Below are 18,138 nucleotides of genomic sequence, written 5' to 3'. Positions count from 1 at the left end.
AACACAGGCGGTACCTTAGAGAATTTTAACAATTAAAATAAAAAGGTTTTGACTTTTTGAAGATATTATAGGGAAAACAACAACCACACCACTATCTGTTGCCATTTGCAGCATTCTTTTGAAAATATAGGCAAACAAAAAAGATTAACATAAAACTAATCTAGATCCAATCCATTGTTTGGTCTTTTCTGTGATTAATAAATAAAAATTTTTAGTATCTAGAAATCTTTCATCTCACAAAACAGAAAACAGTTCTGGCACAATGGAAATGGATGTCTCTCTAAAATACAGTGTTTTACGCTCTTTGGGCTTGAAAACGGAAGCCTCCAAATTTTCCTAAGTTGCAAAACTGAAAAGAGTTGTTCAAAAGGGAGAGCTAGACACACTCTAGACTTTATTTTTCATTATTGAATAATTTGAGCAAGTAATTTTTTATTTTTCTGAATCGTTTCTTCTGCAGAACATTAGAGTATTGGGGTTGCTTTCCAAGAGCTCATATCCAAATTGCCTGAGACCTAGGGTGGAACTACACCACAGAATCATTGGGGAGTGCCACGCACAGCTGGGAGCAGCCCTGGGGGAATGGTCAGAAATGCTTTTCTCATTCCTTAGTCCACAGATAAGAAGTAGCAAACTAGGTGTGTGGCTCAAACTGTTTAATTAAACCGCAGGAAACATTCCAATTGAAAATCTTAAGGATGGGTTAAAAATCTACAGAAGGTCAACAGTGGTACATTTAGAAAATTATGATACTTAGAACTGATGACTTTTTGAAAATGGAGAAAAACAAGTAACTTGGAAAGGGTTGGAAGAAAACCCCAAAACAGCAACACAACGAGCAAAGCAAAAGACTAAACATCTCACCCTAATGTATATAAAATACCTACAGGATTTATTAGGTAACATTTACTAGATTCCGAAAACTCCTTGAAGAGGTAAATACAAGAGTGAGTCAAAAACAGTACTGCTACAAAAGAACATTAAACAAACAAAAAAACAAATGTGAAGCTGTTGTTTCTTGACATCTCCTCCTTCATTTTGGTCTGTACTCTTCTGAAGACAGAATTTTCATCTCTTTGTGGTTACGAATTGGGCTGCAAACCGCAAGGTCAGCAGTTCGAAACTACCAGCTGTTCCGCGGGAGAAAGATGAGGCGTTCTGCTCCCATAGAGATTTACAGCCTCGGAAACCCTGTGCCGGGTAGCTATGAGTCGAAACCGACTCCACGTCACATGACAACAACAACCTTTTCCCAAATAATGTTGTTGCTGTTTTGAAGTGCTGTCCAGTCGATTCCGACCCATAATGACCCTGTATAGGGTTTCTGAGAAGCAGCTGGTGAGCTTGAACCACCGACCTTGCAGGTCAAAGGGCTTTGCAGTCTGGCACATTAACCCACAGCGCCACACCAGGACTCCTTTCCCAAATAATATACCATATCAAAATAGCAGTTTCGGCATGCCTGAGGGACTGGAATTGTGTTCCTTTTCAATGTTTCTTGTATTCTGGGAACAAAAAAACAAATCTGAAGGGGCAAGATCAAGGCTGTAAGGTGGATGGGCTAAGGTTTCCCAGTGAAATTCTCATAGGACAGCCCTTCATAGGACTGGCAACTTTGAAGAAGGAGCAGGTGCATTGTTGTTAAGGGAAAATACATTCTCAGCACACCTTTCCTAGTCTTTTTCTTACCAGTGCAGTTTTCTATTTTCTTAAAACTTCTTCCCAATAAGGCCCCATGATCATCCTGTGTTGTGTATCCAGATTACCCCTTTGGAACTGCAAAAAATAGCAGTTACCATAACTTTCTGAACTGACTTCTCTGCCTTGAATTGAACTGATCCTGCAGATGCCCTCAGAAACCACAGCTTTGATTGGGCTTTAAAACAACAAGAAGAACCACTTTAATAAGACTAAGACAAGTGTATTACTAAGATAATTTGTCTGCAGCCATCCACTGATCGCAGAGACATGTTCTGTTTAAAATCAATCAGAAAGATCTGGAACCCTAGTAACAATATATTTTTATTTACCCTCATTAAGTAATTGTCTGCGACTACCTGGTCATAACAGACTTAAAGCTAAGAGTATTTCTAAGTAATTTTTAAATCATAAGAAGAGAAAATATGAGGATAAAAGTATAATATAAAGTCAATTAAAACCAATGCTTAAAATAATCTGCCATGATTTCTTGCTTTTAACAAATGCTTTCTTCTACAGTATTCCATTTAGCTCTTTAATAAGCATCACAAATCTTATTATTCTTGATTAAATGATGCATCTCATGTATATTACTCCAATAATTAAAATTTAGTCAGGGATTAATAATAAAATCCAAATCATATTAATGATTATAAAGATATGCATCATAAAAATAACATGCTGATTTTTCACTGTGTTTCCCCCCCCCTCTGACTTTGTGGATGGATTTCTAACTAACTCTTAGGTTCACCTGTGCCTATCTCACCTTCTTATTCTTTTAAGTTTGTGCCAATCCCCAAAAGGTAACGATAATACTTTGCATGACACAAAGCATATACATCATGTATGAAGGACTAAACAAATGTTATCCATTAAGATGGTGATTTTCCCTATATAGTTACAAATGAATCTGGAAAAGATGTGTTTTGTTGTATTATAGTACTTTAACCAATCGTTTTTAAGGACTTTTAAAAACTATGAACAAGAAACTCATTTATCAAAATTAATACCATGACATTTTAAATGGTATGTTTAATATTTAGAAAATTTCATTGATCATTCTGGAATACAGAACCAGATGATCATCTACGGCCTAAATGGTTTATAATATGCTAGTGCACTAATAACACTGCAATAAAATAGGCTAAAGATTTAAACAATGAGAAATTATATTATTTTCATATAGAAATGCAAAAGCATTTGGTCAATACTTCAAAAAGTAGTTATTCATAAAGCAGTGACTTAGCTATGATGAGGCTTCAACACAGAATACACAATAAAGCACATTAAACTTACATTGCACATTTCTCTGACTATAGCTTTTTCTGTCTCACTAAGGTCATGTTCATACTCTTTACCCTGCTGACGATCTATAGTTTCCTGAACATCCAAGACCTGGATTTGTTGAAAAACAAAAGCAAATTTCACATGGAAAAAAATGTGTTAGTTATGAATAAAACCATCAAGGAGCTCCACTTTGTAAAATCTATTATTTTCTTCCTGTCTGCATATCACAGTGGATTAGTATATAGCAAAATCTTTAAGTGGCTGATTGTTCTGAATCGGATAAAGGATCAATTCTACATGATTTTCCAATGCCTATTCATATGCTGATCTCTGAGCAATCTATTGTATCTCTAAGAGTCAATTGAAGGCATTGCTATCTACATTAATTAGATGCAGTTAGTTAATTTGGACATTTAGACAACTTGATAGTGTCACCCATTTAGAGGCATTACTTTTGCTCCATTGTAATGATAAGCAATATAATTATATGCCAGACATTCCAAATGATATGTAGACATGGTCTATAGAAAAGAAGACTAAAACAGATAATAGTTATAAGTGAAACCAGCCAAGACTCAGGAATATGTACATCAGAATTCTTGTAAACATTAACACTACTGACCTAACAGTTCTTGCCTGGATCTGTTTCAAGGGCCTATGAAAGGAATATAGAAGCAGCTCTTATAGAGAAGCACTGGGCTTCTTGTAGTAAAAATATTTGAGAAATTCCTTTAAGTATTTTTCATTAGAGCAAAGGAAATGGTCAGGGGGTGAGATGCTTTTGAGTAATTTTAGAGACCTATGTTTCCACTTCTCTGAGTTGAAGATAATATTCCTTAAGTGTGTTGAAGATAATATTCCTTTAACAACATGAGTAAAATTTTCATATTGCAACTTTCTGTAGTACAAAAGGGAACAAAGCATTAGCTTTGACTACTATTTACTATTTTTCTGTATAACCATCATTTTATAAACCAAGTTATTAATGTCATATACAAAATCTAATGTTTTGGGGGTATTTTTTCTTCCTAAACACACCTATAGAATCAACATTGAACTGAGATGCTTAGTTAATATTATGGTCAACATCTACTGTGGTCAACTTGGTTGTTAATGGTATGGTCAACATTAATGGCTGGGAATTTATGCCAATAAACAGATGACTCAAAATAAATGACTTGAACTTGATGTAAGACCTTCATCTCAAGTTCTGAAACTACACTGGCATTTACAAGATTTGAATTCTGCAAAGTGTAATCTAATTTGCATACATCTTTCCTATTAATTCAACCTCCTACAGTCATTATTGTGAGATAGACACTACTGATTTTAAGTAGGACATGGCAGCAGTAAATGAAAGCCTCACCTCAGATTAGAGTCTTTTCCATTCTTTACATACTTAGAGGAAATCACTGAATATGTTCAGAGAATATTCATTGAGTACTTAAAGAGCTCCTCCAATAAACTAATTTGCCTACAAATTTGATTTATAATGTACCTCAAAGGTGTATGCCAAATCAGTTAATGTCTACTAAATGGAGTGATGTTCAAATTAATATTTATCATGAATTTTAAAGCAGGAAAAATGTGGTGTTATTACAAGAGGGCTAATTTCTCACGTTGATTTACAACATCCCTACTACACATAGGTTTTATTAAATCCTGGAATTTTCTTTGGAATCCATAAGAAGATGAGAAACAGAGCTATTGTTCTGAGTATTCCTTTCAGAAGAGAAAAATCTCAGGAAATAAATTAGCTCTAGAACAGTGGCTGTTAACACTAAAATGTATCCAGTGACCACATTTTTGTCTTTACATTGAGTTCTCAAGATGCATTGATGTGTTTCATGGCACAGTTAACTCATGAAAGCAAACACATTTGGTATCCAAGACCCTCTAGTTACCCAGTAAAGGTGTTTCGTGACTCAGTATCACAAATTCACTAGCCAAGAAAACCTAAGTGTTCTGATTACAATGTAATATCTCACCCGTTAGGTAAAATTGTATGTGAAAATGAAGAGAACAAATTAAAGAGAAAAATCAAGGAGCTCTTTCTTGCTCTTCCCTTCTGCTTAGGTCACACAAAAAGCTGAATTGAGAAATTTGGGTGAGACTGCAATACAGCCCTCTCTACTAATCTGATTCTAACTGCACCTGCCATTTAATAAGGCAACAAAAAGGCTGAACTACCGTTTAAATCGTTTGAAAAATAAGTCAATGTGTTGCTTTTGGAACATGTGCAAATTCTCTCATAGTAAAAGAGTGAAGCCAATCTCTGGTGCATTTTCTATTTCTAAAATGTTTTACAGATAGCTAGTACTTGATTTTTGCTAAAGTTCATCGCAATGTTGTTGCAGAAAGCATGATGCTCACCAGTCCAAAAACCAGCACCAGCCAGATACAGAAAGATGCTCCTCATACTGGTGTGCCTTCTCCAAAATTCCTCTCATTGCTACAAATGTAAACTATCCCAACCGAGACAGGAAAGGCCAAGTGTTTTGCCACTGGCCACGAACAGGGTTCTATTTCCTTCATCCCCAATAAGTATATATTTGGGTGAAGCATACTCATTTCAATATAAACTAAAGAAAACACAATCAGGAAGCTAAATCTTATGCTAAAATGAAATCATTTCAAAATTAAATAAACATTTAGAAGTTCTTACTTACTTAACTACATTAAGCATGCCACAGAAATATTATTATATCTTCTTTCTGATAATAAATCATTCTGAAACTAAAACAATATTAAGAACAGTTTTCAAAGTCATGTGGTAAAAGCAGGATGGAAATACTTTACCTACTTTATGGATAAGAAAGGTTTATTCAAGGCAACTTGTTAGGAATTATGAGATACATCCAGGACGCTAGTTTATATTGTGGAATTGATAAAATGTCAATGAACTATCAAAATTTTAAGTATGGTTTTTATTGCCTAGTCAGTTTCTTTTCTTAAATAAATACTTTTATTGTTTAATTATTTTCAATTTTGTCAATGTTGTTTATTATTTACTTGTTTAGTTACTGAAAAATCTGAAGTAAAAGTAAAAGTAAATCAGCTTTCTGTATAAAACCACATACTGATCTTCTAATAATCTATGAATGAACATTAACTGGAATTTTAACATCTAATTTCTATTTGGGGATAAGGAGTAGGCATTGATTGATTTCAGTATTTTCTTTAGTAAGTTGCACATAGCACAATATTTACATCACAAAATAAAATTAACATGGAATCCTCCCTTATTGTGGCCAACTATTAACTTCCTATATTTGAAGACATCCATGCTACAAACATTGCACATGAAATACCTATAACAATATTTTACATACATGGATACACATGCACATCAGACTTCAACTTCGATGCAGAGAGATATGAATCACAGTACTCAAACAAAATGATGAAATCGAAGTTCCAACCTTAAGTACTCAAAGCTCATATTTGCTTCAAAAACAATTAAAATTACATATCAAAAAATAAGATACAAAATTTGCATCATAAGAGATAAAAAGAAAGAAAATCTATGATTAAAGCAATACTGTAAGGACTACCAGATTACAGTGAACAAGCCACAACACAACTGAAGTCTCAAATAAATGGTTGTACACAGTTGGTTACCTTAAGAGAATGTACCACGGGTTCAGGCTGTTGAGAAGGTGTGGTATGTCCACTGAAGCTAGCTGGAGAGTTGGCTGAACTGTTACTCCCATCAGCCCCTGATGACAACCTAAAAGAACCCTTAGTAGAAAATCAACAACTTTGTTATTAAAACAAAAGTCGTTAATAACTACATAGATGTCATTCAATATTCAATTTCACTGCCAAATGAGAATTAGCCATTTTACTGATGTTTTTCTAAGATGATCTCTCCTAAGATGCTATTTTTGGTTAATTGGAATGCACTTGCTGCTCACATGACAAGCAAGAAAACTTGACTCTCTATGCGTGTCCAAATGTCATCTTTCATTTACCAGAGAGCAATGTCCCCCAGAGAATGGCCATTAAAAGCATATCAAGAATGATTTTTGAAACATTTTAATACTCAAGAATAGAGAATTCATGAGCTATTCTATAGCTGAGTTAAACATGCTCACTCAGCAAGCAAATGCCATATTCCATATGTCTCAGAAAATGCAGACACATCACATTCCTGCATTGGAGCAACTGTATTTCTTATTAAACTCTTCTTAGAGGGCAAGATATACAATGGGGTATGTTGGCATATTTTCTAAAGATATTTAATAAAACACAATGTTTTACTTCTAAAAAGCCTTTTCTTATCTCTTCAAAACTGAAAACAAAATAAGTCACAAATTACATATTTGTAGTTTTGTGACTTTGCAACTTAATTACTAAGCAATCCAAGTCTGGGTAACATTAGTAGGACCTATAAAGACAACACCTACACATCCTGGCATTGGACAGGTTCCCTCTGGGGTCTCAACTTTATCTAGGCACTGTTTGAGGAAAGACTAACAAATCAGCAAAGAATAAGAGAGCAGCAGTTATCTACCTCTAAGAAAGAGCAGTCCAAGTGAGTTTTCCAAAGCCATTTTCATAGAAATCATTGCATTCCTAGAGGGTCTGAAAAATTTTAATTTCGGCTCAGCAACAAATCTACAATTGCATTTTGTTTGTTTGTTTTTACATGCCTGGGACAACATTAATACACTAGTAACTGCTCCATTGAAATTGTTCCTAGAATCTCATTCCTTGACTAGGACTCACTAAAGGTGCATCAGGTATGAGTTCATAAAGGCAGAATTGTTGTGGTTGTTGTTAAGTGCCACTGAGTCAATTCTGACCCATAGTGACCCTGTATAGGATTTCAGAGGAGCGGCTGGTGAGCTTGAACTGCTGTCCTTGCAGTTCAAATGGCTTTGCACTCTGGCACATGAACCTACAGCGCCACACCAGGACTCCAAAGGCAGGATCAAGACCTTTATTTTCCCAACATCTACAAGAGAACTTCTGTGTTAGAAAAGGGAGGCAGAAATTGTGAACAGCAAGAGTTACAGGTATGAGCTATATGTAAATCAAGCTATTTGTAAAGAAACTATTTCCCATTTATTTTTTAAAAACTTATTATTAATCCAATTTAAAATATTTTCTCCCTCCTCTAGTCATTGTCATTTCTTCCTGTGTTCTGAAAGGCTACGCTTGCCACCTCACAAGGCTACTAAAGCCATACTCTTTTCCTTGCTCAAAAGGTTGTGCAATGGAATCAGGTCCTGCCCCTATCCTCACTGGCCAACAGAGAGAGTCAGTAGTGGGATATAGCATTTTAATGACTTCTACACATCTTCTCCTCCATTGCGATTGATAATTAAATTAATAGCAGAAGACAACACAGGGCTGCCACTTATAACAGCCCCACTCCATTCCGCATAATTACTTTTTAAAATTTGGGATTCTGTATTTTTAGCTCAGTTCAAATTAAACAACCTGCTACCTATAATACCACTAAAAATGGCACTAAGTTTAATGATGTTTAAGGGGTACAATAATACCCCTACCTCCACAAAATTGTTGGCATCCTTTCACTCAGTTGAGATTACATGATTCCCAAACTAAGGTGTTATAAACGAACCTCCTGGTGTGGCACTGTAAGATAAATGCTGGACTGCTAGCGGAAAGGTCGGTAGTTTAAAGCTACCAGCTGCTCCTGGGAAGCCCTACACAGGGTTTCTATGAGTCAGAACCAACTGGATAGCACTTAACAACAACTGCACTTCTCCCTGAATGGCTTTGGTCCTCTCCTGTTCCCTTTCCCTTCCCTATGGGATCACCTATATGAACTCTTTTGAAGGCATCTGAGATCATGCACAGTTCACTTCAAACCTCTCACTGGGACCCACTGCTGCAGTGCCATCATTTCCCTGACTGGTGATCAAATTAAGCAGAGAAACAATACTTTCCTTGTGGGCTATCCTCCTCCAGTTCTTACTTCCAAACCCTTTTCTGCCCAAATCTAGTTTTTCAAAGAGCTCGTAAAACATATATCATAACTAGCATGCTTTTGCTTGGGTTTCCGGCCTCAGGAATCTTGTTTTTAAAGGAACTGTTAAAATCAGTAGCCAATGTCCACCTTTGCCAAACCCTTTGGACAATTTAGCACTGCTTTAAGTTAAGGAGAAACCATTTCTGTCCAAATCTGTTTATAAAACAAAACATACATATTTTATTAAAAGAAACTCCTAGAGAATTTTTTTTTGTTTTTTAGACTGTAATTCCACCTTTTCTAGAGTAGAGAGTTGGGGGAAACTAACTTATCACTCAGGTAAAAAAGGTGTACTTCGAATTAACATTGAGAAACACTGAGTAGTAACCAACAAGATCAAGGTTCATGTTTTATGTGGGTTTGTGAAGCTACAAAGGTAACAAAAGGCCTGGTAACGTTATATAACAACACACCAATAGGCACTAAATAATTTTCTGTACTATATCAGAATCAGATATCTCATTATATAACATCCAAATAAGTTACTAAAAAATAAAAGTTAGAAATCTATGTGCTTAGCAAAATTATACCCATATTTAGAAAAGTATCTAGACTCAATCCTAAATATTTTCTGTTTATGGATACATTTTCACTGAACTCTTTGTAAACATATGCTATTGCCAGTAGAACAATTTTAAATAGTCCCTTAAATTTACTTCAGTAAGATTAAACCCATTTATTTAAATTGTATTTGGCTGGCTCAGGAGAAAGAGACTTTAAAAAAAAAAATCTTTAAAAAATTGGAAATGCCATTCCCAACCTCAGAGTTGCTTGGTTTCAAGCCACAGTGAATGGACCACATTGCAGGCAGCAGTCAATTTGAAAGAGCAAGGAATGATTTTCTGGACTGGCCCAGAGACATATGTTGGTGTTAACAATTCATTTTTAAGGCCAATGGCCTTTGAATCTCCTGGGTACCTTTTGTTCTTTTCAGATGTCACTCCACTTTCACCTTCAGTTTCAGAAATGGAACACTGAAACAGATTGATTACTAGGTGAAAGATTTCTCCCATCCACCCTCCCCAGATACAAACATCAAGCAACTTTCTTTCAGTGTATATGGAAGTGCTCTCTACTACCCCAATATAACTTTTCCTCTAGCAACAGAAGCCATCTGGCTATGCACAAGCAAATGCAGCCAACTGACTTGTCTTCACTCACCGGGAGAGTGGGCAGGCATCGTCCTATTCCTCGGCACCCTTGCCACCACTGCAAGACCCGCCGGGCTCTGGGCCCCCAGCCTTTCTCCATATTTGAGCTGTCTCTAGTTGGAGGTTGCCTTCTATTCTGTGGGGCCTTATATTTGGAACAATACGGTACAATCACTCAGAAAAATACTGTTTCCCAAGTTTCAAGAAAGCAGATAGAACAAGAACCTTCATGAAATGTACCACAATGCCAAACTGTAACATGCACTTGTAGCTAGGGAAAAAATAAAAACAGTCTGAAGTCCTATATATTAGAGGTAATACTAAAAATTTTTAAAAATTCTTTTTTGGCAAAAGTATGAGTACATTCTTAAGTTATCAAAGAGGTAGTTGATAAATTTAAATTACAGGAAAAATTTGAAGCTATTTATACAACTTTATTTGTTATTTTACTTGTGAGAAATAATTACCTCAAATGTTCCAAGTATTTAGAATTGCATAACTTTAAATTTTAACAGAGATTATTCAAACTACAATTGGAAGCACTATGCCCTTTTGCGCAGATATATTCAATAATACTCAAATCGATACTACATCAAATTCTCAGCAAAATGTCTGCACACTGAAGTAATGAGTGAAAGGTCAGTATTGCACTAAAGTAAGTATCCTACATAGAATACAGACATGTTTCTCAAACTCTCTATTAGCGGTTAATCCCCCAATTTTACACTCATTGAAACTAGAGATAGTGCATAAGCGCATAATTGAGATAAACTGAAATACAAAAAAAAAAAAAAAAAATCCTTTCAACTTTATCCATGAAATACTGTATAATTCTATTTAAACTGATCTCACTTGAACATTATTTTTGCTCTCTGTCTGCCACTGGAGAGTTTTAAGAATGAATGTTCCAAACAACAAGAAAATAAAAATATATTTATGGAATTGGCCAAAAAAAATCCACTACCTAAATATTGAGAATATTCCTTAGGAAATTGAACCTGTGAACATATTTAGTTCTCATCACTTCATCTTCCCTGGAAGCTTGTACCCCATTGTTAATAATAGTACTTGTCTTATTGACACCTTCTTTAGCTTTTGAAGGTAGGACAATAAGGAACATGTATCCTGATCTGAAGGAAATACAGAGAAACAGTGACCAGTGGTTGGTACTCATACTGTATCTATGAAATCAGCACCAGTTACCTATCAAATAGGCAAACCACACAGACTCTATTGCTTACATTTGACATAAAAAATTATATATTTACACTTGGATCATAATGACAATTTCATCAAACCAATTTTTATTTGAATATCATTCTGGTAATTATTTCATGTGTCAATGTGTTATTTATTTCCATAATCAAAAAAATTATACTACGGTTTATGGCTTAAAATTCACCTTCAACACCAATCTGCATAGTTCTACTTAAAGAGTTGATCGTTAATGGTAATGCACATTTTCTAGTTAATGTTATATATAAAGTTTTTATTGTGAATTGGGTGATAGTATACATAGGAAAGCATCGATTTTACACTCATTTCATTGCAATGATTACTATCTCCTCTGTGTGTCATCATTCAACAGTATTTGCTTCTATTCCCTCTGGGGTTTTTTTGGTGGGGGAAGAGAGGACGGGATGTACATAAAAACATTCAGGAATATACAATCATTTAAACAACCAAAGAGCACATTTTGCAAGCCTGCACACAGCCTTTCTCTTTCCATGAGTCGAGAGTCCTCAACTGCTCTCTCTTTCCATGTCCTCAACTCTGCTTCCATCTCTGATGTTGCTGCTTGTCTGGATAGTGTCCCATATTCCACTCATGCTCTTCTCCCTTGATGGTCCTAGGGTCCTCTGTTTCTGGAATGTAATATTAACTACTCCCCGCTTTTTGTTACAAAACTTCTACCTTTACAATTGTGACAGTCGCAATTAGTCATGAATTACTACTGAATCATAAGAATATTTTCCCCATCTCCTTTCACCAACCCTGTCTAAACAAGATGAAAACTATTTATTGGGGCTTCTACCTTCCCCCACATACTCTGAAACTAAACTCCTTTTTGAAAACTTGTAAGACAGTAACTTTGTGCCTTTTATAGCCCTGCCATATTAGGAGTCCTGGTGTGGCAATTGTGGGTTAATGTGACAGACTACAAAGCCGTGTGAACTACAAGGTCGAGCACACTGGTCACTCCTTGGAAACCCTATTCAGGGTTGCTATGGGTTGGAACCGACTTGATGGCACTTAACAACAACAACATACTAGGTAGCCAATGTCTAAGTTGCCCATCCTTATCAACATTGTATACAGAGGTGATAGGATTAATCCTTGTTGTGAAGACTCCTTCTCTCTCAGTTGATAGTTTGAGCTACTACATTCATAATTATAAGTCAAGTTCATCAAATTATAGCAATTTACAATTGCTTTCTTCATCAAAAAAAATATTTTATCTTCTAGTCGAGTTCTGATCATATATTTACTTTTAAAAGTAAGGAGGTCTCTCTTCCAGATTTTGTATCCTTCATAACTAAACATAGGGATCCCTACTTTCATTTTCCTTTTATGTGTAGTGAAGATAAATCTTAACACTGTAACAAAACTTTCATCATACCCATGAAATCTAAAGTAGCATCTGCAACTGTTTAGGAGCCTTGGAAAAAGCAGTCATTTATCTACTATTTAGAGAATGTACAACATTTTCCCATTCTCAGAAAGTAGGTACAAGATGAAGTAAGCATTCCATAGAAGGTTTTGAAAAATATACTAAACACATACTATATATAGTTATTCATTTCCTAACAAGAGAAATACACACGGACCAGATAATTTGTGGAAGAATAAATTACTTTAAGACAAAGCCATTTTTAAAGAAAAAATATTTTACAGATTCAGTGTTACTGATTTCCTACTCATGCCATCAACTTTTTTTTTTTTTTTTTTTTTCTTAATCCAAGTACATGGGAAAATGTTGAGTGTCTTGGACCAACCATTATCTTTGACCTTCAAGTAAACTATAACTTAATGGTATTTATACATAATGAATGCTTAGCCCTTTACTAACTCTACAATCATCAATTGCGGTGTTTTCTGAAGACAGGTTCACAAAGCAAACAAGAAGCCTTCAGTAACTCAGGCATCAGAGTTGTTTCTTGTCTATCTCAGAAGCTCAAATGCAGGAATTCAGGTTCTGGTTATCAAATGGAAGAACAATCCTGAACAACCTGAAGAAAGCCATTTCTATTTGCTGGGGAATTTTATTATCCTCTTGCTTTGATTTCCCTGCATTATAAACTTTTTTTTTTTTCAAACCTATACATTAGAATTCCTAAATGGTTCATCTCTACCTTTCCTATTGATGTATGTTCTGATCAGCCACTTCATTTAGAGGTACGTAGAGTAGCTCCTATATTTTTTGAGACAACAAGTGGTTTATTCTAAATGTTAATAGGAAACTAATGCTAGGCTTCAAGACTGTGACTGAGGTCAATTTCAGATTTCTTACTATGTGGTAAGGAGTTCTGTGGCACTATGGGTTAGTCAATGACCTTGCAGTTGAGCTGCTAACTACAAGGTTGGTGGTTCAAACCCATCAGCTGCTCCTGGAGAAACAAAATGAGGTTATCTGCTCCTTTAAAGATTTACAGTCTCAGAAACCTTTTGGAGCAAGTTTGCTCTGCTTTATAGTACCTCTGTGAATCAGAATAAACTTGATAGCAGTTGGTTGGGTTTTGGTTTTTGGTTATTAGTGATAATTATAAAAACATGCTAAACATAAAAATCACACGAATTCTAAATGCTGCAAGCAAACACCCTATATTAAGAATCGAAAGCAACCCTTCATATCACTGACGAAGATATTTTCTTCTTTCTATGACTCTTGTTGCACAACATCTGGAAGACTTTCCTCCATAAAGATGTGGGACATTTCTAATGTTGCCCTAATCGATTTCTATTCAGAAACAAGCAAAATGAAAGCATTAAAATTAAAAAAGATGATCTAAGTAAAATGAAAACATATTAGTATGGTCTCACCATGCGAAATTATTATATTTCATAGTATGAGTTTCAAAAGAGCTGGCAAGATAAAATTATTGTGATAAAGTATCTTTTTCTATTTTATAGTCTTGTCTTTATTGTTGCTTTTAATAGTTATTTAAATTAACACTGGAAATTTCCATTCCTTTGTCTTACAAAAGGACACATTTTAAACATCCTTTCACAAGAGCAACAAAATATCTTGACTTTTTTTTTTTTCACTGAACACTGGCTAATTTTTTTTTAAAGTGTCATGTATTTTTAATATTTTCTTAAGATGATTATTATTTTCAAAACTACAAACTTTAGGTATTATAGTAAATATGGATTTTCTTTACATCTAGAATGCTGTTAAGTGCTGTCGAGTCTGTTCCGACCAATAGGGTTTCTGAGGAGCGGCCGGTGAGCTTGAACTGCCGACCTTGCAGTTCAAACTGACTTTGCAGTTCAGCGCATTAAGCCACAGCACCACACCAGGATTTCATATGTTGTTGTTAAGTGCCATTGAGTTGATTCTGACCCATAGAGACCCTGTACAGGGTTTTCGAGGAGCAGCTGGTGAGCTTGAATCGCTGACCTTGCAGTTCAGACGGCTTTGCAGTCTGGCGCATTAAACCACAGCGCCACACCAGGACTCCAGGACTCCATATAGAATGCCTGTATTACTCATAATAAAATAACCTCAACACTATTTCAAATACTATTTATGAAGGTGAAAGTGACAGCTACTATAATGACACAAGAGTGTGTATGGGTCTCATCCTGTCCAGCTGGCTTTCACCCTCAGCAATACTTAACCATAAACAAAAATGGAAACTGATGCATTGATTTAGGCACACAAATGTTAAAGATAATAAAGATTATATCCTTTACATCGCATATCCATTGTTTCATTGCTAGCTGAAATAACCACATAAATTAAAGTGATGTACAAATACGAACTTGAATGATATTGGAACAAAAAGCAACAGTCACATAAAATTGGGATTACTATTTCATAAAAACCAATGTAACTTCAATAATCTGGACATACTAAAATTTTATTTCTGAAATTTGAAAAATGACTCAAATTCATATGTATTCTTTTATATGATTCCTATATATAATCATATACCAGCTGCTCCGTGGGAGAAAGATGAGGCGTTCTGCTCCCGTAAAGATTTACAGCCTCGGAAACCCTGTACAGGGTCGCTAGGGGTCAGATCCGACTCGATGGCACTTAACAACAACAACAATATATAATTACATTATGTAAATAAAAAAGAAATGTACAATTTGTGATCAACAAGTAAATGGATGGAGGTCAAGCCTTAAGATTCACTGAGTCTCTATGAAAGTGTTGATACAATTTTATGCAATAGTTTTTACTCTGATAAAATTCTGAAATGCTTTTAAGGAGCCAAATTGTGTTGTTTTTTGGATTTGTTTTGTCTTCAGAAAATGAAGGACTTTTGAAATCTGTAGGAAGGAAAACTGTAAATGAAGTCCTGAAAGGAAGAGAAAGGGGAGAATTCAGGTTTTACTTCTTACTCATGCAGAATATACCTTGACACAAAGACAATGGCTCCCTCTTGAAAGATGAACTAAAAAAAGCCTCCAACGACTATCATTGTTGTTGTTGTTGTTGTCAAGTGCCATCGAGTCGGTTCCAACCCATAGCGACCCTGTATAGGGCTTCCGAGGACCAACTGGCATGCTTGAACTACTGACCTTGCAGTTCAAACTAGCTTTGCAGTCCAGTGTATTAACCCGCAGTGCCACACCCAGACTCCTAATGACTATAATTGGGAACCTCATAATAAAAAACTGACAGTCAAAAGTGGCTAAATTAGAGCTACAAGGAAAACTTTAAGCCAATCTGATTTGGAGACTTTTATCTTGCTGCCTTAGGGAAAAAAATGAGTAAACTATTTTTAACTTAGACATTTGTTTCTGTTTAGCACAAATCAGAACTCTGGTCTCTTGACTCCAGTGGTCACAGGCTGGCTGGGTCGCCACACCTGGACAGAGTAAAAGCTTCTCTGTACTTAAACAGGAATCAATTTCAGGTTATAAATAATTCTTAACGGTTTACTATAATGTGTAAATAAGGCTCTGGTGTGGTGATATAGGATAAGCACTGGACCACAAGGTTGGTTTGAACTGCAAGGTCGGCAGTTCAAAACTCACCAGCTGCTCCTCAGAAACTCTATACAGGGTCGCTAAGAGTCTGAAACAACTTAACAGCATTTAGCAACATCAAGTCATAACAGTTTCTCTTTCCCTAGCTGCTCCTAAGCGGCTAGCTATATAAATGAAACGAATGAAACAATTTTGAAAAAAGTTACATAATTTAAACTTACTATGGATTTAATTGGATCCCTCTAAAATATTTGTTATAAATGGAGTCCTGGTGTTGTGCTATAGGATAAACACTGAATTACTAACCATAAGCTAACCAAGATTGGTGGTTCAAACCAACCAGTCACACTTTGGAAACCCTGTAAGGGTCTCTATGAGGAATAATTGACTCGAGGGCACTTAACAACAACATGATTGCTGTCCTGGTTCCTGGTATGGTGCTGCAGGATAAGCATCGAACTGCTAACACCAGCTGCTCCTCAGAACCCTATATATAGTCTCTATGAGTTGGAACTGGTTTAATGGTACTTAATAACAACAACTGCATATACATAGCTATAATCCCACTTAAGAATAGGTTTTCTTTGTTAAGAGACCATATATGTGTAGGATGGTTGTAAGCCACTCACCTTTGAAATATGAAAAAGAGCAGACTAGGCTCAGAGAAGCAAGATGATATGCAGACAATAGATGCCACGACACATGAAGATCACCAAGGAGCCAAGGATGAGGAGCTGAAAATAAGGACATCCCCCCAGAGCCAACAGAGAAAGAAAGACTTTTCCTAGCATCAGCGCCCTGAATTTGGACTTTCTGTCCTCTTAAACGGTGAGAAAATAAATTAGTTAGTTAAAGCTATGCATTTGTGGCAGTGCTGTTAGATCAACCCAAGTGTCTTAGAGTCATTTCCAACTCACAGCAACCCTGTAGAGGGTTTCCAAGGAGCAGCTAATGAGTTTGAACATTCGGTCTTGTGTTTAGTAGTCCAATGCTTATCCTACAGCACCATACCTACAACACCATACCTACAACACCATACCAGGACCAGATAACTAACACTTTATACAAAGTCATGTTTTTTTTTCTCAAATTTGGGTGAATTGTTCCAGGAAAATATTAAAGAAATGTTCAGTGCATTCTAAAATACATGAATAACAAAAAGGATAAACTCTCACAGAGTGTGATTTGTGATCTCTGCAAAGGAGAAATTGTATATAATGTCATTCTTCTAGAACAATCTTTTACAATGTTTCATATACTGAAGAGATCAAGAAAAATACTGCAAAGTCAGTTTGAACCACACATTTGGCAGTTCAAGCTCACCGGCTGCTCCTTGGAAACCCTATGTTGTTGTTGTTGTTAAGTGCTGTCAAGTCGGTTCTGACCCGTAGTGACCCTGTATAGGGTTTCCGAGGAGCAGCTAGTGAGCTTGAACCACCGACCTTGCAGTTCAAATGACTATGTAGTCTGGCACATTAACTCACAGCACCATACCAGGACTCCTTATACAGAGTCGTTATTGGTTGGAACTGACTCTATAGCACTTAATAACAACAACAATGCTGGTTTTGGACTCCTGTGTGAGGCCCTAGGATCAATACCAGGTTGCATACCACAAAGTCGCAGTTCAAATCCCCCACCTGCTCCTTAGAAACCCTATCAGGTCACTATGAGTAGAAACAGACTATATGGCACTTAACAAGAAATGCTAGTGTTATGAATTGAATTGTGTAACCACAAAATTGCTATGTGGTTACAATACTGTTTGGAATGGGCTGTCTTTGTTATGTTACTGAGAGAGGATTAGCGTAGGGTGTATCTAGAGTCAATTTA

The 18,138-nt window shown here is 35.9% G+C and overlaps 1 protein-coding gene across 1 annotated transcript in view; it reads right to left on the bottom strand.

Annotated features, from left to right (window-relative positions):
* CCDC85A (coiled-coil domain containing 85A) overlaps positions 1-18,138 on the bottom strand; it is a 318,834-nt gene that overhangs the window by 2,518 nt on the left and 298,178 nt on the right. Inside the window, exons 4-5 of the mRNA XM_006868021.1 lie at positions 10,151-10,285; positions 6,607-6,726 (exon numbers count right to left, since the gene is read on the bottom strand). Of these exons, the coding sequence (XP_006868083.1) occupies positions 6,607-6,726; positions 10,151-10,285 (255 nt within the window). The remainder of the gene's footprint in view (positions 1-6,606; positions 6,727-10,150; positions 10,286-18,138) is intronic.

This window comes from Chrysochloris asiatica, unplaced genomic scaffold, assembly GCF_000296735.1.
Source record: "Chrysochloris asiatica unplaced genomic scaffold, ChrAsi1.0 scaffold00114, whole genome shotgun sequence".
NCBI classification, from domain to species: Eukaryota; Metazoa; Chordata; class Mammalia; order Afrosoricida; family Chrysochloridae; genus Chrysochloris; species Chrysochloris asiatica.
The sequence above is the reverse complement of the archived record's forward strand: the minus strand, read 5'-3'. Positions and strand labels throughout refer to the sequence as shown.